The sequence below is a fragment of the Glycine soja genome, chromosome 18, assembly GCF_004193775.1.
Source record: "Glycine soja cultivar W05 chromosome 18, ASM419377v2, whole genome shotgun sequence".
NCBI lineage: Eukaryota > Viridiplantae > Streptophyta > Magnoliopsida > Fabales > Fabaceae > Glycine > Glycine soja.
Genome location: NC_041019.1, coordinates 52,636,757 through 52,660,807, shown reverse-complemented (window position 1 = coordinate 52,660,807; position 24,051 = coordinate 52,636,757). Strand labels below are relative to the sequence as shown.

At 30.5% G+C, this 24,051-nt stretch overlaps 3 protein-coding genes across 3 annotated transcripts; 2 read left to right on the top strand and 1 right to left on the bottom strand.

The window, feature by feature from the left end:
- The first annotated feature begins 2,279 nt into the window (after positions 1 to 2,279).
- LOC114394921 (UDP-galactose/UDP-glucose transporter 2-like) lies at positions 2,280 to 5,728 on the top strand. Its single transcript, XM_028356604.1, has 7 exons — positions 2,280 to 2,872; positions 3,316 to 3,344; positions 3,447 to 3,648; positions 3,966 to 4,208; positions 4,498 to 4,599; positions 4,696 to 4,803; positions 5,462 to 5,728. Exons 1-7 carry the CDS (start codon positions 2,747 to 2,749, stop codon positions 5,726 to 5,728), a joined length of 1,077 nt encoding a protein of 358 aa, XP_028212405.1. The 5' UTR covers positions 2,280 to 2,746.
- A 4,945-nt stretch (positions 5,729 to 10,673) lies between these two features.
- On the top strand, positions 10,674 to 13,457 carry LOC114395988 (vacuolar iron transporter 1-like). The gene is made up of 3 exons (XM_028357868.1): positions 10,674 to 10,948; positions 12,138 to 12,349; positions 12,917 to 13,457. The coding sequence occupies exons 1-3, from the start codon at positions 10,744 to 10,746 to the stop codon at positions 13,298 to 13,300; spliced, it is 801 nt and encodes a 266-aa protein (XP_028213669.1). The 5' UTR covers positions 10,674 to 10,743; the 3' UTR covers positions 13,301 to 13,457.
- A 1,756-nt stretch (positions 13,458 to 15,213) lies between these two features.
- LOC114395430 lies at positions 15,214 to 22,409 on the bottom strand. The gene is made up of 16 exons (XM_028357208.1): positions 22,293 to 22,409; positions 22,085 to 22,175; positions 21,599 to 21,773; positions 21,404 to 21,509; positions 20,789 to 20,871; positions 20,288 to 20,314; positions 20,094 to 20,206; positions 19,838 to 19,951; positions 19,043 to 19,123; positions 18,780 to 18,844; positions 18,265 to 18,321; positions 17,760 to 17,831; positions 17,373 to 17,621; positions 16,544 to 16,659; positions 16,180 to 16,293; positions 15,214 to 15,675 (listed from the first exon to the last, which is right to left on the bottom strand). Exons 1-16 carry the CDS (start codon positions 22,341 to 22,343, stop codon positions 15,510 to 15,512), a joined length of 1,680 nt encoding a protein of 559 aa, XP_028213009.1. The 5' UTR covers positions 22,344 to 22,409; the 3' UTR covers positions 15,214 to 15,509.
- Positions 22,410 to 24,051: the final 1,642 nt, after the last annotated feature.

Here is a 24,051-nt window from a genome sequence, read left to right as displayed (position 1 = left end):
ATCCATTTTCTCTTCTTCCATCCTCTCTCCTCCTCTTACTCCCTCATCCACAACCTCCTCCGTTCCTCCCACTTTCCTACCGTTATTCACCCCCATATTCCCACTTGAAATGCCAATAGCTTGCCCTAATGTTCCCTACTTCATCAGCATTCCCCCCTCTCTATACTCTTCTAATCTTCTCCACTTGTAGTCACTTTTCCATTTCCATCGGCCTCTTATTTTTCCTATAATTTTGTGTACAATAGTAATAATAAAATTTGAACATAGGATCTTATATAAACAACCTAAACTTTTTACTACTAAGCCGATCGACTTTAATAGGCACAAATATATATACTCAATATGTCACCTTGTTAAAACATAATATATTCACTTTATTCCATAGAAATTGTACATAATAAAAAAATATAATATAAATAAAATAACTCATTTTTATTTAATATTATTTTTTATTATGGCATTAGTTTAATCAATTTAAAATTAAACTATATTTAAAAAAATTATGTTAAAATTCAATCATAAATTATCATTTATAATAAATTTATTCTCTTATAAAATTATCTTAAAAATCTTACAAAAATATTAATTTGTGATGGCTAAACAATGTCAGGGCATTACTATTAACTTTTAATTTTGATATCTTTATTTCAACAGGAGTGATTTTATCTTTATTATCCTCTTTTGAATCTTTTAAAATAAATATTACAACTGTACTCTATCCGCGTCAACCAGCCTTTTAGTTGCGACTGATTAGCAAACAAAACGAGCTTTTCAATCAAGAATAATTAATCGCAAACCTCATATAATCCATTGTTTTGACTTCAAATTAAAGTAGATGAATAAAATAAAAAAAGCCCTTTCTCTTTACAAAGCTAAGTTTTATTCAGTCTCGTCCATACCTACTTCCAACAGATACTAACAAGAAACATTTTGTTTAAGTTGATAGGCTTTGTCGAAAGGTTCCTCTCAATAAAAATGGTATTTTACAAAATCCATCATTTTTTAAATATATAGTTATAACATTACAAAAGGAGTTTAATAAATATTCATTTAAAATCGTTTTATATTAATTGTTATTAAATCATAAATTATTATTTAAATTATTTTAAGATAATTATTTAAAAAAAAAACTTATTAAATGATCGTATAAAACTTTTTATACTATATAATTTTTTATTAATTTTTTAATTTTTAATAGTATTATTAATTTTTTAATTTTTAAAATTAATTTTTTTATTCTTCAATCCTCACTAGAGAGAGAAGAGACTGCTTATAATCTTTATTCTCTTTGTTCAATTTTAAAAATTTATTATCTTTTTATAAGACTTTATTTCAATTATCTTGTAGATTAAAATATCATTAATTGTCTCTTTCTCACGGTTGAATAAGATAAACAAGTTCCTAATAAAGTTAAGGACAAATTTAAAAAATATTATAATTATAAATAAATTTAATACTAATAACAAAATTAATTAAATTTTTTAATAAGTGTAAATTAATCAATTATGTTTTATATTAGGATGGAGGGAGTATTATTTAACTAAAGTTATTAAGAATTTTTTCATAAAAAAAATGACTGAAAGAGACAATTAAAAAAGAGTCTTGCTAGAATGGAAAAAAAATCAAAATAAAGTCTTATAAAAACAACTAGGGAGTATCATGCATATAAATTAAAAGAAATTTAGTCTTTATATTTTGAGTTAAATATGATAAAAAAATTCTTATTTTTATTTTTATATTGATAAATTTATTTTTTTATGGGTAAAAAATTTAAAAACTAAAAACACATTTTTTAAAAATTTACAAATTAAAATCATTGATATAAATTATTAAAATACAGGACATTGACTATGTTTAACCAAAAATATAGAAAACAAAATCATAGTATTAGTATTTTTTGAAATTTTCTTTTGAAAAAAGTAGTAGTATTTTTTCCCTAAATTAAATTAAATCTTCTAGTAAAAAATTATCATCATTCCTAATTTGGTGTCTCTGAGTGGAACACCCCAAAATGAACAATAACTAGGAGTTAGTACATTGGTAATGGAGCACTGCACTTTTGACGTTAAAGCAAAACTGAAATAAAAGGTTCCACCAAAAATCATTCCAATGTAGGTCCCTACTCCCTATAGTCTTATATGTTACAATAAAAACAATAGTATAGTATTATAATAAAACGAGGAGCATGAAGAAAGGGATATATGCATGTAGCCCACATGACATAACTGCCCTTTAGCCATAGCTTGGTCTTCTCCTTGTGCCACAGTTTAATACACCACCTTAGTCCTTTCCCATAAGAGCGTCCATGAAAAAATGAAAATATTTTTAATCTCTTTTTCTCTCTCCTTATTTATTGAATTCAATTCCGCACCTTTGCGTAGAATCAACATTACATTAACACATATACATAAGAGACAGTTGAGAATGAGACTGTGTGAATGAATGAACACAACACAAGTACTTACAGACATACATACTCTCTCAATTTCTCTCTCTTCTTACTTTTTCTCTCCAAACCTTACATGCACAAAGTTGTGTACCCATGGAATTTGCTTGCTTAGACTAATCAACCAAGTTTTGCATTTTGTGTAACCAAAACTCTATCTCTTTATTTTTTTTCTTCTGGGGTTGGCAAAGTCAGCATGCAAGAGCAAGATTTCTAGGCTGGTTGATGGTTTGAGTTCCAAAAAATTGGACTTTTTGTTGAATTGAAATTTGGGTTGGTGAAAGGGGTGTTGATGAACAGATGAAGAACGAAGAGCAGGCTCGTAGTTTGTTTGGAATTTCACTCTCTGACAGACCCAGATGGCAGCAATTCCTCATTTGTTCATCAGGGTTCTTCTTTGGATATCTTGTTAACGGCATCTGTGAGGTATGTATGCTTTGTTCTCTCTTGATTTTCTTGAATTCTTGAATTCTTGAGTTTAATGTTTGTGGTTTCACAGTTTCTGCAAATGGGTTGCAGAAATAAGGGCTATGTTTGAGGAGAAATAAAAAAACAAATTTGGGTTTTGTTGTTGTTTGTGTTTGTTTGTTAAATGGGTTTTGGTTTGTTTTGTTTGATTTGGTAGATTTTTTTTTTTAATTTTCTTCTCTTTCATAATCAATAGCCTAAAGTTTTTTTTTTTTTTTGAGGAAAATGGTTTCTCAAAAGTCCCAAGATTTGTCTGCCTTTTGTTATTCTTTCTGGATGTCTTGTTGGGGACTTTTGGCTTCAATCTTTGTTTCTTTTTTCTTTTATTTTATTTTATTGTTATTGTACTGTGAATAATTTACTATTAATAATAATGTTTTTTCATTGACCTGATTTTGCAGGAATATGTGTATAACAGGCTCCATTTCAGGTGAATTTCATCACCTTGGTACTATTTCATTTATCACCGTTTTTCAGCTTTGAATGGGGGATCTAACAGTGAATTTGGTGGTTTTGTTTTTTCTTGTTTCAGCTATGGTTGGTACTTCACATTTGTTCAAGGGTTTGTGTACCTGTTTCTGATTTACCTCCAAGGCTTCACAAGCAAGCAAATGGTGAATCCATGGAAAACTTATGTGAAACTCTCTGCTGTGCTTATGGGTTCTCATGGCCTAACAAAGGGGTCATTGGCTTTTCTCAACTACCCTGCACAAATCATGTTCAAATCCACAAAGGTAAGTGACAAAAGCACATGGAAAACACAAAAAATAAAGCCATCATATCATTACTTTACCCATTTTTGAAGGAAACATGTTTGTATAAGCTAAAGTTGAAACGCCATGAATGCGTTTTTATCTTATTAAGTTAGTTATAAAGGGAATATCAAATTGTCGTATTTATATGCTTTCATCATTGTTGAATTGATGACGCTTATAGTTCAATGGCTCCAATTCTATCCTGATTTTTTGCCCCTAAAACTGTGTCACCATGTTGAAGCTAACTGATTCATTGAACATTGTAATGTAACTGAACCATTTTTTTTGTGCAATAGGTTCTTCCAGTGATGATAATGGGTGCCTTCATACCGGGTCTGAGAAGGAAGTATCCACTGCATGAATATATATCTGCAATACTTCTTGTAGTTGGCTTGATCCTGTTCACACTAGCAGATGCACAGACATCACCAAATTTCAGTATGATTGGTGTTATTATGATTTCTGGAGCATTGGTCATGGATTCTTTCCTGGGAAATCTTCAAGAAGCAATATTTACCATGAACCCTGAGACCACACAGGTGATTTTCATCTCTTTCTAACCCTCTTTGTGCCTTTTAAGGTGTACTATATCCCTTTTGATATCAAATATGTGATTTAGGCCATTTTTCATAAATTTCTCTTGAGCACTATGAAATGGATTTTATAAAAGTTGAAGAGAAGTTTAACTTGTGAGAGAAGTTTAATTCATTTTATCTTTTTATTTTCTTATAAATAATTAATGAGAAATTTATCTGAAAAGGGCCTTAAACAATTATAGTATATTAGTAGCCATATAAAGTTTCTAATACTTTTTCATGGTTAACACAGATGGAGATGCTCTTTTGCTCTACTGTGGTGGGTTTGCCTTTCTTAATCCCACCCATGCTTTTCACAGGAGAATTATTCAAAGCATGGACTTCATGTTCACAGGTAATGTTGGAATAAACTTAGCCCCTATTCCACGCTCTATTATTATTACTACATTTATGATTTCTTAATAGAATCACCTTTTTCTTGTCCTTGCAGCATCCCTATGTGTATGGCGTGTTGGTCTTTGAGGCAATGGCCACATTTATAGGCCAAGTTTCTGTCCTCTCCCTCATTGCTATCTTTGGTGCTGCCACCACAGCCATGGTAATTTGCTTTCTCATGATTTTAGTACCTGGTCATGTCAGTTTGGACCATTTTACAGCGCCTAACATTAATAAGTCCCATGTGAAAAAACAACCACCATGCGCCATGCCGTCATACTCTTAAATGCCATTGAATGACCAAACGTTTAGTCTTTCTATAGTACTAAAAATTTGAATTGAAAATTGAACAAACATAATGAAAAAAAAAATCAGTAATATATTTTTTGACATGATTGTATTTGAAAATAATAGGTGGAGTTCATGTGAGTCTCACTAAATATCTAAGATCCCAACCAAGGGAGTCTAGCTCAATTAGTTGGTGTGTATGAGTTGTTGTAATTTCTTTGGATAAAAAGAAATATCTAGAATCTAGATATTTAGTGAGACTCACCTATTATTTTTATCTAATCCATCCATTTTGTCACCCCTGATCTAGATCCCACTACCAGAGTAAGATTAATAAGAGTTACATGAATTTCAACTAATTAAGTGTTAGAGAGTACATTGTTATCAACATGTTGAGATGCAATGGAAATCAAAACTCATAACAATATTTTCACTCACCCTAATATTCAAGTTAATAATTCATTGGTGACATGAATATAAAAAATAACCTGCATATATGTGATCCTAAATTACCTCATTGAATTTTGTCACAGATAACAACGGCAAGAAAGGCAGTGACATTGCTATTGTCATACTTGATATTTACAAAACCATTAACAGAACAGCATGGGAGTGGACTACTCCTCATAGCTATGGGGATCACATTGAAGATGCTGCCTGATAGCAAATTCACTAGCACCAAGACCAAGAGGGTCTTAACCTCTTCTGCAAGGAACATTGGTGCAAAATCTACTAATGATGAAGAGTTGGGGACTCTGCCAAATTCTGGAGAAAATGATGAAAGGAGGCCTTTGGTCTAGCTTATTAATAATGTGTTCTCAATGCAATTTTTATTTTTGAAGTCATTATTTTATAAAATTCATGCTTTCTTTGTCGTTTTCGTATCACGTTAAAGGAAAAAGGAAATAATTTGATGTTCAATTAGCATTTTATATTATTTTTTAATGGAAGGCCATAGATTTAAATTTGTTTACTGTAAAAGCGCATTTTGTAGTTTCTTTCTTCTCTTTTATTTTTTTCTTCCACTCAAGCGATTCAACTAAAACTTAATGACACAATACAAGGCTTTTTTTCAACACATTTATTTTTCCTTAAATGCTTCAACTCATTTCATCCAAACTAAACTTAAAATTAAGACAATTAATTATACGCCTTAAAGAACGGTACAACTAAACATAAAATTAATATTTTAAAAACTGTGTTTTGTTTGTTAGTTTGCATAAGAGATGTGTTGTTGAAGGTCAAACGGTGGCCATGTGGTGATGAATAATCATGGAAGCGTGTCAATCAATACCTTCAAACAGTGAGAAAGAATTGTAATCATTGGCTACGTGTTTGTGCAATCGCATGCATAGTAAAACACACCAATTTCAAGTTTTCTAAGCTGAATGAGTCACTATCAAAACTGAAAAAGTGAAAAGAACAGTAATTAAAACAAGTTAACACTATGCACCAAATGGTTCCAAAAATAAAAATAATAAATAAATAAAACTGAAGATAGGTGAGAGAGGTGGCACAACCACAAGGCTCCTCCAGACAGTGGTGGAGGACGGTGGACTAAAGAAGAGTAAGAGAGCAGGACATTTCAGCAAGACCTATGTTCTTGGATAGGAGAATGGATGACCACCATATTTCAGTTAGTGTTTATATTTGAGTTAGTTTTTAAATATTTTTACTGGTTGAAAAATTTATTTGATTATTTAATAAATAATTTTTTTTATAATTTCTGAATAATTTTTTATGTTTTTGAGAATTATTGAAGTAATGTTTTATAAAATGTCAGTCTCTAATTTTTAATTTTTAATTTTTTAATTTTTATTTTTAATATATTTATCTAATTATTTATTTTTTTAAAATAAATTATAATTTTATTATTTTTATGTTATGTTATATTTTTTAATTATTTCAACAACTACTTTTATAAAATACTTATAATTTAATAAGTTAATTTTTAAACTTGTATTCATTAGTTAATTTTTTTATTTCTAGTTAACTTTTTTTTTAATCTAATTTTGCTGAATAAAACCATAATTTTTATATTGCTTGATATCATCATCATCGGATTTTTTTGTCTTTTCCTCCACCTTTTCTACTGATAGCACTAACTCCTCATGTAAGTATATGAGTCAAATTGTTTTTATTTGTGCAGTGTAATTAGGAATAATTGAGCATAAAATACCTCTATGTTGAAGTTCTGGAGGAAAAAGGGATTTATAGTTCTATATATGATTTTGCATGTACTTGCAACTTTTTCCCTTTTCACCACTAATTTGTAGGGATTTGTAGTGCTACTAAGATTGTGTGTATATATATATATATATGATAGGTACTTGTAGCTTCTCCTTTTCGCAACAGATTACATTATGTGGTTTGAATTTTAAGACTTCCATGTTACAAGGAACATTTGTTGTGTGGCTAAGGTTCTTATCACTATCACTATATTTGTATTTGTCAATCATGTTTGCCTCAAGAAATACTGATACTGATTGTCAAGCCTAGTGGCAGATGTAATATCATTGGAGTTTGTTGGGGAGTTTGTATCTGAGCAGGATGTGATCATTGAGAAAACAGAGTTAGTCAAACACTATCAAGCTCTTGGGATGGACTACAATTAATGATGCAACCATGGTATGTACAAGAAAAAACATTACATTCGGAATATGATTAGAGTTTAACATACATTAATTTTCTTCTCAGCTAGAGTTTAACATACATGTACTGTGAGAAAACAGTCACTTTAGTTTGGTAGGCACAATCACATTGGTTTTTGAAACTAAAAGAAATGTGGAATAAGTCTTTTGAGATATCAAATAAGTTTTTAAATTTAATTATTTATTATTATTTTAATCACTAAATATGTTAATATTATTACTTTAATCACATTTTTTTTAATATTGGAAGAATGTAATGGTCGATTTACACTTTGAGACTTTTTTTTTTCCGATTCAAGAACTAATATGATGATACCTATCAATTTAGGAACCAAATTATCATTTACTTCATATACACTAAATGTGAACTCTTATACTATCCGTCAATAAAAAATTATGGTTAATATAACTTTTAACATGCACATTATAAAAGTAAATTTATCATACGTGTGATAAAGACTCTTAGCATTATCAGCACATTTATTATTTATTAATACAATTAGTGGGAGAAGTTTGGAGCAAAACTTTATTAGACTTAAGAGTTTTTATTTAAATATTCATTCATTTAGACAAATTGCTTCTAAGTTTTAAACTTGACTGAATTTTGTTACAAGGTTGTGAGCATTTTCACAAAGTGGAATGACATCGAGGTGGATCAGAGAATGGTAGCAAACAAGGGAATGCTGCCAGCGAACCAAGAAGAGACCTTTGAATCCTTCATGTTCTTTGGCTCAACCACTTTGCTCTCTTTCATCATCTTCATACCATTCACTGACAATGACTCTGTCAAGTTTCTCAGTGCTTGCCTTCTTTCTGCTCCTGACCTTGCTCTTCTTGGGCTGCCAAAGGCAAAAATTGATGGCCAAAGCATCATCTTCTCTGTGGCTGTGATCACACTTTTCAGTGGCTGGCCAAAACAATCTTATTGAAAAATAGTAGCAACACATTTCTTAACATGATTTTATATTAAAATAATCGGTGAAATTCATGTGAATCTCACTAAATACCTAAATCTCAAAGCTCGGTTGGCTGAATCATGTGCACGTGCTATTGTGAACTTCATGATATCTCAGTTTGATTTTTAGGATAAAAAGAAATATCTAGATCCCACTACCTGATTAGTAAGATTTACATGAATTTTAACTAATTAAGTGGTGTTAGAGAATGAATTATTATCAACATGTTGTTGAGATGAAATGAAAATCAAAACTCTCAACAATGTTTCCACTCAACCCTATAATCTATAAGTCAATAATTCATTGGTGACATGAATGTAAAAAATAACCCGCATATATAATGGACGATGGAAAATTCAATTTTTTAATCATATAATTTTTTTTATCATTAAATATTAATTATTAGTTTATTAATTTTTTATTTTAATGGCATAATAATGTGGTGCTAACTTACCTTATTGAATTTGTCACAGTCAACAACGGGAAAAAAGGTAGTGGCATTGCTATTGTCATACGTGATATTTACAAAATTAACAGAAGTTGCAGAACAGCATGTGATGAGTGGAGCACTACTCATAGCTATCGGGAATACATTGAAGATGTTGCTTGATAACATATTCACTAGCACCAAGACCAAGAGGGTCTTAGCCTCTTCTACCACCAGGGGCAATGGTGCAAAATCTACTGTGTGATGAAGAGTTGGGGACTCTGCCAAGTTATGCAGAAAATTATGAAAGGAGGCCTTTGGTCTAGTTTAATATGTGTTCACAATGTATTTATTTTATTTTATATTATATTATATAGACCACAGGTCTTCGAGTATTTTTTAAGTTACTATTAATAAAAAGCATAAATGCTTAAAGTATTTGATAAAGATAAGATTTAATTGTATTTATCTTTAATTTCAAATTTTTGGTAAATTTTACTAACAAATTAGTTTGATGTATCTTTTATCATTTATTTATTAATAAGAGTAAAAGTTAGGAGTAAAAATAATAAAATTTATCAAAAAAATAAGTTGAATAAATAATTATAAAAAATAAGTAAGTTGGGGGAGGAAGGGGTAAAATGTACAATTATATTTGAAGTAATTCATAAGTTTTTTAAAAAGTAATGAATAAAATTGGTCAAATTAATTTATTAAAATTAAATTTCTCAAAAATTAAAAAATTGGTTGCAAAATATGCAATTAAACTTATAGATAAATGATGGAAAAAATTAGATGCTTCGTAGAGATTAAAAAATTGAAAAAAAAAATTATAAAAAGAACTGTTAATTTTTTTTAGATGTTGTCTTATATTAAGGAGTAATAACTGTTTCATATATTTATAATCAAGATGATAGTATAAAAAAATATATTATCAATTTATTAAAATTGAATTTTTATGTATTTTGTAAGAATTTACTCATTTCCATGTAAATGTATTATATTTATTTCTTCATTCTATGAATATGAATCGGCAAAAAATAACTTTCAAAAAAAATTAAGTGAAAAATTTTATGGTGCTCTTTAGCCTCAAAACTTAATATGTAATTGTGTGAAAAACATATTAAGATCAATAAAAATGGTTTGATAATTTTTTTTCTATTTTAACTTCATGTAACTTACAATACATTTTGGTAAATAACTAAATATATTTATGTTTTTTTTTAAACTTGAAATTGTAGACTTTAATTTGTAATTTAGAATTAATTTTAATTGGTAATGAAAATTAGTATTGTGAACAAATTTTCAATATGTATTATCTGTATATAAATTTTATTTAATAAGATTTGTCTCCTAAATAAAAAAAATTAATTATTAAGAAAATTATGCATTAATTTGAGATTCTATTCTTATTCAAGTCAAACTTTTACAATCATAAGTTTATACTTATAACCAAATAACAAGTTTGTGTTTAATTTGTTAGTTTGTATAAGAAGAGAAATGTTGTTGAAGGTCAAACGGTGGCCATGTGGTGATGAATCATCATGAAAACGTGTCAATCAATGCTCCTATTACAGTGAAAAAAGAACTGCACTCATTGGCTACGTGTTTGTGAAATTGCATGCACAGTGACACACCAATTTGAAGTTTCCTTAGCTGAATGAGTCACTGTTGTCAAAACTGAAAAGGGAAAAGAACAGTAATTAAAACAATTTAATTACCACTATAACACCACCCAAGTTCCAAAAATAATAAACAATAAAAATAAGTGTTAAGTGTAAATGGGTGAGAGAGGTGGCAGCAGTGGTGGCACCACCACAAGGCTCCTCCAGACAGCTGCGGAGGACGGTGGAGAGAGGAAGAGTGAGAGACCAAAGGAGCCTTGGAAAGGAGAGTATGTGAAGAGCATGGTTTTTGCAGGGCTTGATGCCATTATCACTTGCTTTTCTCTCATTTCCTCCATCTCTGCTAGCACTAGTTCCTCTGGTATGTATATGTGCCATTCTGTTTCTTTTTTTATTTTATTTAATCAAATATAATTAGGATTTTTTATATTGTGGCAAATGAATATTTTGCAATTTTTTTCTATTGTATCATTGTAACTAATAAGACTTCTGGTTTTTATATTGTGGAGACTGAATATCATTGTAACCATGGGCCTAGTCCGGAATTTAGTTACAATCATGTTTTTAACTCGCACTTAAAATTCTTTACCCCCTCTTTGAAAGTGTGTTTTGCATGAATCAAATTCAAATCTTACTTCACAAGTTGTTTTTTTCTTTCTTCCTGTGTATTGTCAACTGATATTTACTTTCCTCACTCACAAGTTTAGAAGGCATTGTCAATTGAATCACACTCATTACAATGTTTGTCATTCCCTTTTTTTAACTCTATATATCCTCTCTTAAAGTTATAAATAGTCGAAGTATTTTTTCTTGAATAAAAACATGCATGTTTGTGTTAACTTATAAGTATTAATTCATAGTGGTCCTGTGATTTTTAATGTGTCATTACAATAACAAATATTTTTAATGTTTTTTTTTCTATTTTTGACTGCTTAAAATTAATCTTTAAGGGTTGATATTTAATGAAATCAATGAATTTGTTTGCTTTTTAAATATCTCGAATCTAAATTTGTTCATAATCAATTTGTTTGGTTTTTGCTTGAAAATTCATCACATTCTAATGTAATTAGTACACCATACAGTCATAAATGCTCTAAATTCTTGATTACCCCTTCTTCGTTCTCTCTCTAAATTTCATTTTCACGAAGTTCTTTTATACAAATGTCAGCTGTGTTCCCTTGTTAGATAGTTGAGCATAAAAGACCTCTATGTTTAAGTTCTCGAGGAAATTGCATGTACTTGCACCTTTTGCCTTTTTCACCACTAATTTGTAGTGCTAAGATTGTATGATAGGTACTTGTAGCTTGTCCTTTTCGCAACAAATTACATTATGTGATTTGAATTTTTAAGACTTTAGGCTTTCCAATTATATGGAGCATATGTTATGTGGCTAAGGTTCTTATCACTATCACTATGTTTGTATTTGTCAAACCATGTTTGTCTGAAATAGTGATACTGATTGTCATGCCATTGATACAAACATAGAATACTTTTATATGGAGGTGTAAATGTTATTTTAACTTACATGCTACACTTTGAATTAATGTTAGTGCATGTGCTGGTTCTTGGGGTCTCAAACCTAGTGGCAGATGCAATATCAATGGGGTTTGGGGACTTTGTGTCTGCTAGCTCTGAGCAGGATGTGATCATTGAGGAAAGGAGAGTGACAGAATGGGATGTCATTAACCAAAGGGACAAAGAGCAAACAGAGTTGGTCAAACACTATCAAAATCTAGGGATGGACTACAATGATGCAACCATGGTTTGTATGAGAAAAGCATACCATTTGGTTTGGAATAAAATTAGAGTTTAACATAGATGAACTATGAGTAAAAAGTCACTTTAGTAGAATCTCAAAGTGGTAGGCTGTCACATTAGTTTAAGGAAAATGCTAAATAAGTGCTTGGGATATCAAATAAGTCTCTTATTTTAACTGCTTAATGTCATTTTAGTCTTTTTTTTTATAAAAAAAAAATTGGATTAATGTGATTGTTGATTTACACTTTGAGGGATTTTTTTTCTTTTTTAAATTTCAGGAACTAATGTATAAATTTGGGAACCAAATTACCATCTACTGTAAATGTAAACTTTATCAGAAATTGTGACTATTAATGTACTCAATATACTTATCATAATGATAAAAGACTTTTACACTATCAGTATATTTATTATTTATATTCATATAATTAAATGATTAGTGAGAGAAATTTGTAGCAAAACTTTACTAGACTCAAAAGTTATTTTTTTTATCTAACTATAAATTTATTTGGCCTATAGCTAAACTGATTCTAAGTTCCAAACTTAACTGAAATTTGTTACTTGGTGCAAGGTTGTGAACATATTCACAAAGTACAATGACATTCTAGTGGATCAAAGAATGGTAGCAGACAAGGGAATGCTGCCAGCAGACCAAGAAGTGAAGCCCTGGAGGAATGGCCTTGTGACCTTTGCATCCTTCATGCTCTTTGGCTCAACTCCTTTGCTCTCTTTCATCATCCTCATACCATTCACTGACAATGACTCTGTCAAGTTTCTCAGTGCTTGCATTGTTTCTGCACTTGCCCTTGCTCTTCTTGGGGTGGCAAAGGCAAGGATTGCTGGCCAAAACATCATGCTCTCTGCGGCTGTCACACTTCTCTGTGGTGCCATAGCTGCAGCTTCGGCTTATTTAGTGGGATGGTTGCTTAAGCTTATGGCAGGACTAGAGAGTTGATAAAGCTAGAGTTGAATTTAATGGATCTCAGAACACTTTTTGGATAAATGTAGCTGATTTAAACCATTACCAGCCTAATATACTGATTAAAAAAACCAGCCTAATATTTATATTTTTGGTAGCTTATGAATGCACTTAAACTTGGTATTTGTTCATAGCTGTTGCTAATTTTTCTGAATATCCTACCTTGCTTAGGCAATATTTTTAGTTGAATTTTATGTTTTATTTTATCGAAAATGTTAGTTTTGTTAACAAAATTATTTTATGTATGTGTCCATAATTCCATATACGATTCTATATCTAGCAAACCAGATAATGTTTTATTCGATTCTCTTTTAAGATATATAAATTTAATACAATATATTTTTTTTACCTATTAATTATGTTCAAAATTTTGTATGTTAATTATTTTAATTTTCAATTTCTTATATTTTGAAATAGTTATTTGTTTCTTTTAATTTTACACTCATAATCAATTATTTTAAAATTAAATTCATATATTAAATTAAGTCATATCCTTTTTAAAAGCAACTTAATCCTTTTATTATATTTTTTCTGTTAGTTTAAGATTTTGAACTTATTTTTTCAATTAATTATAAAATTTTCATAGTTTTAAATATTTTAAAAATTTTACATGACTTAATTATAAATAGTCTTCTCAAATATATTTTTTATTAACTTACTTTTAAAACTCAACTCAAATTTCAAAATATGCATGATTGTACATTTGTACGGCACAAACCTTATTTCATTTATCATAAGATACCTTTCATAATTTCATTATCGAAGTGCCAAAAAATACTTGTTAGCTAAAAAAATATTGTACCAAAAAATACCTTTCATTATCAATTTAATGGCAAACACCCACCCGTCAGATACATTGAAGGCTTAATTAAGTACAGATGTCTTTTGGGTTTGGGACAAGACAGAGAAAACCAGAGTCGTGCATCACACAATGAGAACTTACAAACTTCTATATTCATTTGGTTTTTATCTTTGCTCATTTTTACGTTTTAGGCTTTTTATTTAAAAATTAGATGTTTTAGTTTTTATACATGCATTTTTAATTTCAGTCTTTATATTTAAAATTATACGTTTTAGTCTCTATATGAGTCTCTAAATGTATTTTAAATTTTGCTTTGATTTTTTTTCATTAAAGTATGTTTTGATTTTGTTAACACTACCATAAAATAAAAATCGGTACCATAAAGTATAAAGCCACTAAGAAAATATTCTAGCAAGCTATTAAATTATCAGAAAATGTCTCTTTAGCATCAAATTTCTGGCAATTTTTACTTAACGTAGTTGTGACACGATTGACAGCAAACAAAATTAAAACTACATGTGTAGAGATTAAAACGTTAGTTTTTTAGGTATAGGAATCGAAATAAAAAAAATGTTACAAATATAAAGAATGAATAATTAAACTTTCTTTATCAAGATCATCAAAGTATAAATTTTTTATATAAGAACTTTTTTATATACAATTAAATCCTGATGAGTATGGTTTAAAAAAATTAATTACTGTCAAATTACGTAGATAACTTAGTAATATGTTTCTTTTAGCTGATTACATTTTTTTATTGCTCAAGCAGTGAGGGTCCGCAGTTACGCATTTCTAAATTTATTACTTTTAAATCGAGTTAAAAAAATGAAGAAATAATTAACAAAATTCAAATAAATTACGTTTCCTAGCTTGGTGTAAAGCATATCATATTTCATAAAAATAAAACCCCACTTCTAATTTTTAAGGACATACCGTGATACCTAACCAAATATAGGATGTAAGAATAACACGTCCCATAATGTTTTCAGCCTCTTCTTTCCACATGAAGAATTGGAGCTATACAACACGTCCAATAATTATGTAAGTTGATGAAAATTACTAAGGTGTAGAACAAAAATGAAAGCAATTCTTGAATGAAATTATGAAAAGTGTTTACAATAGGCATAATTAATGAATACAGTGTTTGCCATTATTTTAATGTATCTAAGTTTTTAATTAATTGTTCTCATAAGGCACTTAGCTTATGCAAGAACTGCTCAAAATGAAGACGAGTGAACTTATAGGCACTTGGATTTTAAGTGCACAAATGAAAGAGATATGACTTAAAGATCTCTAGTAAGAAATAACTACGACTCAAACCAATACCAAAATACTAATGGTTAAAGATCAAGGAACAAGAAGAGGACTAAACAATGTGATTAGTTAACAAGGAAAAGTGAACTCTTCTTCATTCAGAGATAACTGCAAAGCATGTTCTGCTTCTTTCAAGAATAAACGAGTTAGCTGCTTCTGGCCACGCCTATATACTATAGCAGACCACTTGTTTCTAGTCATCAACTTTGGCTCCTCTGAGTCATTTTCCTTTGGGCTGAAGTTTTTGGGAAAAGAACAAAATCTATTAGAACATAGAAGCAATATTTCCACACTTAAAATGAAAATGTGGTAGTACAATGTTAGAGGATGAAAAGGTGTTAGTACAATGTTGGAGATTGAAAATTACGAATCACCTTAGTTTAGAATCATTATTATCAGATTTCTAATTATTATGTTGTGAAGAGCAAAATACAAGGGAGAAAATGAATTGTAGATAAACAGTCACTTCATACTCAACAAAACCAGGTTTGTATGTAACCGCAAGTGTTAAACATATAATTTCAATGGAAGAATACATGCAACTCGTCAAATATTTGTTGGTTGATAGTTTTAGATTTTAGTATGATCTTTGAAAATCCATTAAACATAATTAACAAGAAATAAATGATGGACTTCTCAGTCCAGGTAATTGTACCCTTGAAAAAATATAGGTATCAGAGTAATCCCTAATAATTTAAGGTATATGAATAACACTATAGTAAAGTAAGCTAGTTTCTACCTTAAATTGCTCAGGCATTGTTTGCTATCTTCATGGCTATCAATAATAAGGGCTTTCTTGAGCAAATCAAGGTCATTTTCCTCTGTTCCAGAACTCTCTTCAAGATCCATCATCCTTGAATGCAGTGAAATCAGTTAGGCATTGCACGTAAGATATATCAATGTTGGTGTTCTAGTATCCGCATGTCCTTATTCACTCAAAAAATGAAATGATGAATTGAATATAAAAAAGAGATTCAAAAATCATTTGCAGAAATCAAGTTGCAATCACACGCATGTAGATTAGGAGTCAGGAAAATAATATTTCAGATTATAGTTAACATGATCCTATCAACAGTTGTGGTTATGTAATTCCTGGCACTCACTTCACACGAAGAAGATCGACAAGCAATTGTAAAGCTCCAGAATCACCACAGACCTCCCACACTGCTGATTGGACATCTGTATCTGATAGTTGTCTCTCCCTTTCAGGTCCAGCAAGCTTCATACAAACATGAACATAAACAATGCAAATGAATATAATGCTTATCACTTACCTTCAGGATTCTAAACTTCTGGCTAAATGTAATAAATTCACCTCATTTTATCACAGCTTAAAATCAGCCAACAATCAAAGGAAAATGGTAGGAAGGACTTGTAATTGACCTTTAATTCACTAGTACTAACTATGGTTATATAAGTAAATGGTTTCCAAAATAAATAAAAGCAAAAAATGAAAGTTATTAATGCATTAATGACGTTTTGTTGAAAATTATAAAATAATTAATAAAACATGTAAATTGTATTTGATCTTGAAAATGCATTGCATTACAATGGATTGGTTCAGTATTTGATAATTGTCATCAATAACACAGTTATATTGACACGTGTTCAACATTGACTTATACAGTCAGTTGTTTTCATTTATTATTCTGTCTGAATATTACCTAGTTGTAAGCAAATTAACTGTAGGTAAAGCAAGTTTTGTTTTGTCTTTCAAAGTTAAGAGGTTGTCGTTGTTCCCACGATGGAAAGCACGGAATCACATGTCAGATAGATTAATTCACCTTTAATAGTTAACTAATAGAAGGGGTAGGAAATGTGGAAAATTTGACAGAAAAACGAACCAAAGAAAGAGAAAATACTGTTTCGGTGACAAAGGCAGGAGCTAATAGTCTATCATTCCAAGGGAAATATGAAAAGTAAAAACTGAACCTCTTCCAGCATTGAGGAAACCTTGAAAAGCTCATCTTCTTGCATGGCTATGGTTCTCAAAGTAGTCATAAATTTCTCAGGAAACACCAGCTTGTTTACATAAGATGGCATCTTGCGCTGACCACTCCAACTATAGTTGCAAACTTGGTCAGCTTTGGACTTGTTATTTTCTTCACCGTTTTGGGTGTTTAACGGAAAAAATCCATTATCCAGTGAAGTTTTGGGTAAAAGACATCTCAATTCAGCCTTCTGCAAACATAACACAGAAACAGAAAGTGTAATTACAGAAGGTGGAAATTTTAGAACAATAAGGTGTAAGGTTAGCCAAAAAAATCATATTCTACTAGTTCTAAAAATGGCAAAGATGTAGATAATTTACTAGCTTACCTGCACTTCAAGAAGCTGGTTTTTGGACTCAGAGAAGGAAATTGTATTAATTGCTTCTGCTGGATAGTGGACCTGGAGGACTCAACAACAATGATAAGTTAGTAAGCCATGTCTATATCTGTAACAACTGTGATCACGTGAATCACACGGACCATGATAGAGAATATAAATGAAAAGGCAGAAGCCATAGACAAAATTAAGTAGGTGTTGTCACGGTATGAAATGAGATTATAATTGCAAAACTATCAGGGCAATTATCGCAAGAAATTAATAAACAGCAGGTAGATATTACTAAATATTTTTAGTAAACTCTCCCACAAATTCAAGCTGCCACACAGCAACAAATAAGGTGGGTGGTAGCCATAATTATAAAGATGAACACAATAAAGCTTCTTGAAAGTAGAAACTGAATTATGCTAAGAAGAAAAATTAAGATGGGGAATAACATGTTGAAGAATAAAGAGAAATTTTACTCGGTGCACAAGGTCCAAGTATAAGCCTTTACCATGAGATAGTCATCAGTGTTATCATCAATAACAAAACCATACAGATACAGAAGTTCCTGCACCAAGTGAAAAAATAAGGAAAGAATTATTAGTACTTGAAATAAGCTTCAAAGTAACTTATACATCCACCTTCAACTGAATAGTGGATCCACTCTGTCTCATGTATTTTGTAAAATTTATATGCATCTATATATTCATAAGCACAAGCGAACTCAAATAAGTTAAAGGGCCAAATCTACAGTGCAATGCATTGTTGCAGTTTATTGACAAGACAATTATGTATCTGGTTCAATTAAACCTTTTGCAGTTAAATTGAATAAACTGCTAACGAGACATTGCACCAGTGTTGGCCACATGAAAAATCTCCCCCTTGCAGGCCTCTCTGCTTGCAGCTTAAAAGATTGATGCTTAAAATGAAAGGTAAAAATAAAACAGAAAAGTAAACTAGAATAAAAAATAAATAAACTAAGAAAATGGTTTCATTTATTTTAAACAATGGAAAAATATAAAGTACCTCATTTCCCTTGTTTCCATAACTAATGTAGATTTCTTGATCAATCTGCAAGGGACTTTGAGCAGCTTTGCAATCAAGAAAACAATAGAATTAATGGGAAACAGTTTCATGACATATCACATTATGAAACTATTTAGATGGAGAGAAAAAAAAAATACATTAGAAATTTGAAAGAAACTACTACAACTGCAGAGGTAGATATGAGAAAAACACTTTTTTGAATGTTAACAAAGACACTGAAGAGTCACAAAAAAGAATGTTACCAGAGATAAGATACATGGAGAAAGGAACTCCTGATGCTAAACCAGTTCCATCAACTTCCCATGTTGCTATTGGCTTCAGATCTGATTGGCCATGTAATCAAGGAAAATCACATTAGACATTTGATAAATCTAGCATATAAGACATGAAGATAACTCATCCTGGCACAAAGCTAGGAATACATGTTTATGGATACAAATAGTTCATTTATCTTTATATTTATCAAAACAATAATAGATATTTGCTATCTTCCCATTAGCAAACTTTCCATCAGGATCCATTACTTACTGTATATAACTATATATGATACCCTTATCACTACAAAAAGAAGAGGAACACCAATTATTTAGAAACCATTTGCTTAATGCTTAAATTACATGCAAAGGAAAATAGCCTTTTAAAGTATACAAAAATCAAGACAAACAGCAAGGCTCTGTATTCTAACTGACATATATATAAAGGTAATATATGTCCTATCAACAAACTATGCAGAAATTTATCAATATCTATTATGCTTTTTTCACGCATAAGTGTTGAGAAAGCATGTGGCCATAATCAAGGATTGATTATGTCAACAAGGATTGATATTTAAGCAGTTTGATCATAGAGAATTTCATTTTTTTATATCATGTCAAGAAATTAATTGAATAAAATTTATAAGCTGCTAGGTGAAGGTCTAAGAATGGGTTTCATATCAGTTTTTTTTTTAAAGGGGATCAATCAAAATACAATCAATGAAGAAATGAAAAGGAAAGTACAGGGGAAGTGAAATATCAAGGGTTAAAGCAACAATTTACCATGGTTACAAAAGTCAATGCCAGGGACAAGACCTTCAACCCAAACAGTGTCTCCTGTCATTGGGTTACATGTCCCTTCTTTGGTCAGATTGTCAGATTGCTCAATCTGGCTTCCTGCAATAAACTTCCCTATTTTAATACCATTTTAACCTCTTAAATTCAGAGAGAAAGTAAATGATGACCTCTTGATTGGACACACAACAAAAGAGAGAGTTTTATAGGAAATTAATGAGAGAAAAATAAAAGATGGACCCACTTTTTTCATCAGCTTCTGGATCGCAAATGTCTTGAGCATCTTGCATTTCTGGAAATACATAAGAATGAGGCATTGGAATGTTCAAAGCACGACTCCAAAATACTGAATTTGCCCTAGCAAGAAGGCAAGACTACTATCAACCTCCAAGGATTTTAGTTGAACCAATAAAAATTTACCAGAGGTAAACTACATACCAAAGGAAATCTTCAAAGCACACCTCACTGAAAAAACAGATCAGACAGAAGAGAAGCAATATAAATATATATTTTAAATTTAGCTAACAAGTAAAAATGGCTGTTTGAAGATAGTTGAGAAGGTAACTCAGAAGAGAAGCAATGCAAATATGTATTTTAAACAGATGGTTTACATCTAAATGAAATGTCTTGAATGGAACTTATTAGGAAAAGCAGATGCACATTTAACATGGTATAAATATCCACATTTAATTCTTAATGCCATAATGGTTTTCATATGAGGTGAAGTAGTGAACTAGTAACTAGTAAATTATAATTTCACTAGTGTGGGATAGGACTCAATCCCAAAATCAAAATAACGTTATTGATGTATATCCTGCATTAATTAGCCCAAAATATAAGACATCCAAATTTCAACAGGAGTCAAACTACGTCAATTATGAATTGACCACTTCAAAACATAAACTAATCCATAAAAATACAATTTTACCCAACACATACATCTCTGAATTTCCATCAAGAGTCAAAAGTTTCTTCACTATATCCTTCACTTTAGATTCATACAAAGAAAGCAGGCTTTTCTTCTGCAAGATAAGACAGTTATAAAATATACTGTTAAATAAGGAGGCCAGAAGTTAATACCAGATTTGACATTTGACATCTGGTTCTATCTCAAACACTATAAAACAAACTAAACATGTTCACCTGGAAGGTCAAATCACACAAAAAGAAAATCTAGATATCTGTTATATCACGGAATATGGAGATCACATTAGAAAATTAGGTTTGACTTCTAGGCAATTTTCATATGGATCTAGTGCATGCTCCCTCAATGCCATTCAAGTATTTAGTATTTAGCGAGAAAATATACTGCAAACAACTAATTCAAGTTGACCATTACTACTAAAAAAACATAGATGAGAACTTCAGAACAGAGCAGTCACGTGAACAAATGAACTACTTTTTGAAATTCTGGGAAACAAATACACACAAGCCAACATAGGGATAACCAGTATTTTTTTTCCATCATGCTATGTCTTTAAATTAGCAAGAAAAGCACAATTGTAATTAAACTGGTAAATGGTATAAGAAAAAATAGTCACATAACAAAATAACCTGCAATTCAGTTGCACGATATAATGTTGTTCCTCTTAGCTCTTGAAGTTCATCATCACTAAACCAAAGTGGATTTCCAAAAGTGGTTGGTAGCATATCAAGGTACCTGATTTATTTTTAACCACTCCATAATTGGAACTCACAACACAATCTGAAATCTGAATCCCAAAGTAAAACACAATCAACCATACATACGGCTTCCATAGAGAATTTTTACGCAAACGCTCCACAGTCAGTAACAGCATCATTAATAACCTGTCGTCTACATCTCCTTCTTCAAACATTGCTCTACATGCTGGTCCTAGAAGAGGATCTTGCAACACCCTCATTGGAGTAATTGCTAAATCTAGTGGAACAACCAACATAACCCCTGTTTTACAAAGAAAACAAAATTACTTTCTCTCGTTTCAGTGGTCAAGGCACACAACTATTATAACCATTCACATAACAACACTTAGCATCTCAAAAAAATTATGTTTCTGAAGATGCCCATCTTTTTAAGCTTCAAAAGCAAGACCAGTATTTTCAATTTCAATATTCTAAGGTATTAACAAAAGGGCATTAGCAAAAACTCACACACTTTCCAATAGCAAACAATAAGAATGTCAGTTATAGTGTGATACTCTAACAAATAACAAGCAATAACACCAACTCCTACAACTCTATCCATATTGATATTACCATCACAAACATCTTTATCAGAAAAGATGCCAAACCCTCGTTTGGAACCACACCACTTGATCTTGCAACCTCGTAGCTCCACCCCATTTGCCTGAATTCAAGACCAAATCAAAATTCAAAACTTGGCAAAAGACGCCATTGAATATTCACCATAAAAGCCTAATATATGTTGCCCTTTGGCTTCAAATTATTAAGCATGTTAACGAACCTGTAGCCACTGCATGAAAGTTTCGAGCTTTGCTTCTTCTGGGCTCGCCATAGCTACTACTACCAACTCAGCTTTTGGTTTGCGCCTACTATGATACGAGGGGGAGTGAAGGTTGAAACTTGCAAGGCTTTAATTAATTATTGATTAATTTTTTAGTTTTTGAACATATCTAATTATCTATGAGATCAAAATTGGTTTATGAAAAATTTTAATTGTAATTTAAAAAAAAATGAAAATTCACCTTAGCTATATATTTTCATTTAATAATATATTATGAAAAAATTATACATTAAATAGTAGTTATGATTATGGATTTTATTTTAGTAAAAATATTTATTGTTATTTAAAAAAAAACATATTGGCTTAATTTTACTTTTGAACAATTGCATTGGTTGGATCTATATATATATATGTGGAAAGGATGTAATTCTATTTTTATTTTGATCTTCTCATTTTCAATTGCACTAGTTGAATCCATTTTTTTTTTCTTGTGAGTTGAATCCTTTCGCTCATCTAAAATTTAATATAAGAATAACATTGGTGAGTTATACTCACTTAACCTGAGTTAGAGACACTTTTTAATGTTCAAATTTATTTAAATTGATCAATTATTTAATTTTATTAAGTCATAAATTTATCATAAGAAAAAAAATTAAAATTTTCACCTCAAAATTTTGGTAATGATTATTGTATTGATAAATTTAATATTTTTTACATTAAATTAAATATATTGCAATTCTTAAAAATGAACTTTTATACCGGGAGTAGACATAACTTTCTTTCTTATGTCTTCTTCCTTGGGGTTTTCTTTCTTTGTGATTCACTATTGGAAGTTCAAAGGGTGGGATACTTGCAAAGATACTATAATATTCAAGTAAGGTCTTAGTTGAGAACAATAAATAAGAGTATTAAATGAGCATGAACATTTGTCTTACCTTAAGATTCTCATAATTGTTTATATATACTTTAGTGGGCCCCAGATTCATGGGCCCTAGTATTTTGTTATCTCAGGCAATGTGCTCTTAATCATTATTAGTGGTTTAAGGCAACCTCTAATGATTGTTGTAGGACAATCTTGGTAATTTGTTAGATAAGTGATGAGAACTACTCAAGTGTTCGATTAGACTGAATACCTAAGTACTTATAAATTTTACCTTTTGTGACAAAGTAATTAGAGTACTTGAGCATGTAGATAGGCCCAATATTTGAGTACTTATAAAGGTCACCTTTGTAAGAAAAAATGATTATAAGAGTGCTCGAGTATTCAACTAGGCCAAATACCTAAATACTTATAAAGGTCACCTTTTGTGCTAAGATGATGAGAGCACTCAGTGTTTGGTTAGGGCAAATACTTAAGTACTTGTAAGGGTCACCTTTTGTTATAAGGTGGTGAGAGTACTTAAGTATTTGATTAAGCCAAATTAATACCAAATACTTATAGGAAGAGCACCATTAGTGATAATGTGGTGATAGTACTAAGTATTTGCCTATAGGAAAACCACCTTGGGTGGTAAGATGGTGATAGTACTTAGGTACTTGGACAGGTTAAGTATTCGAGCACTATTAGAAAGATCTCTTCTAATGATAAAGTAGTGACAAATGCTTCTAATGATAAAGGGTAAGGATATTCTTAGGTATTGGATTTGATCGGACACTCATACGATATCACTTCTATTTGTTGCTTTAGTCATGATCTTCTCTAACTTAATCATGATCTCTCAAATCCCTACTAGGAAAAATCAATAAACAAGATAGGAAA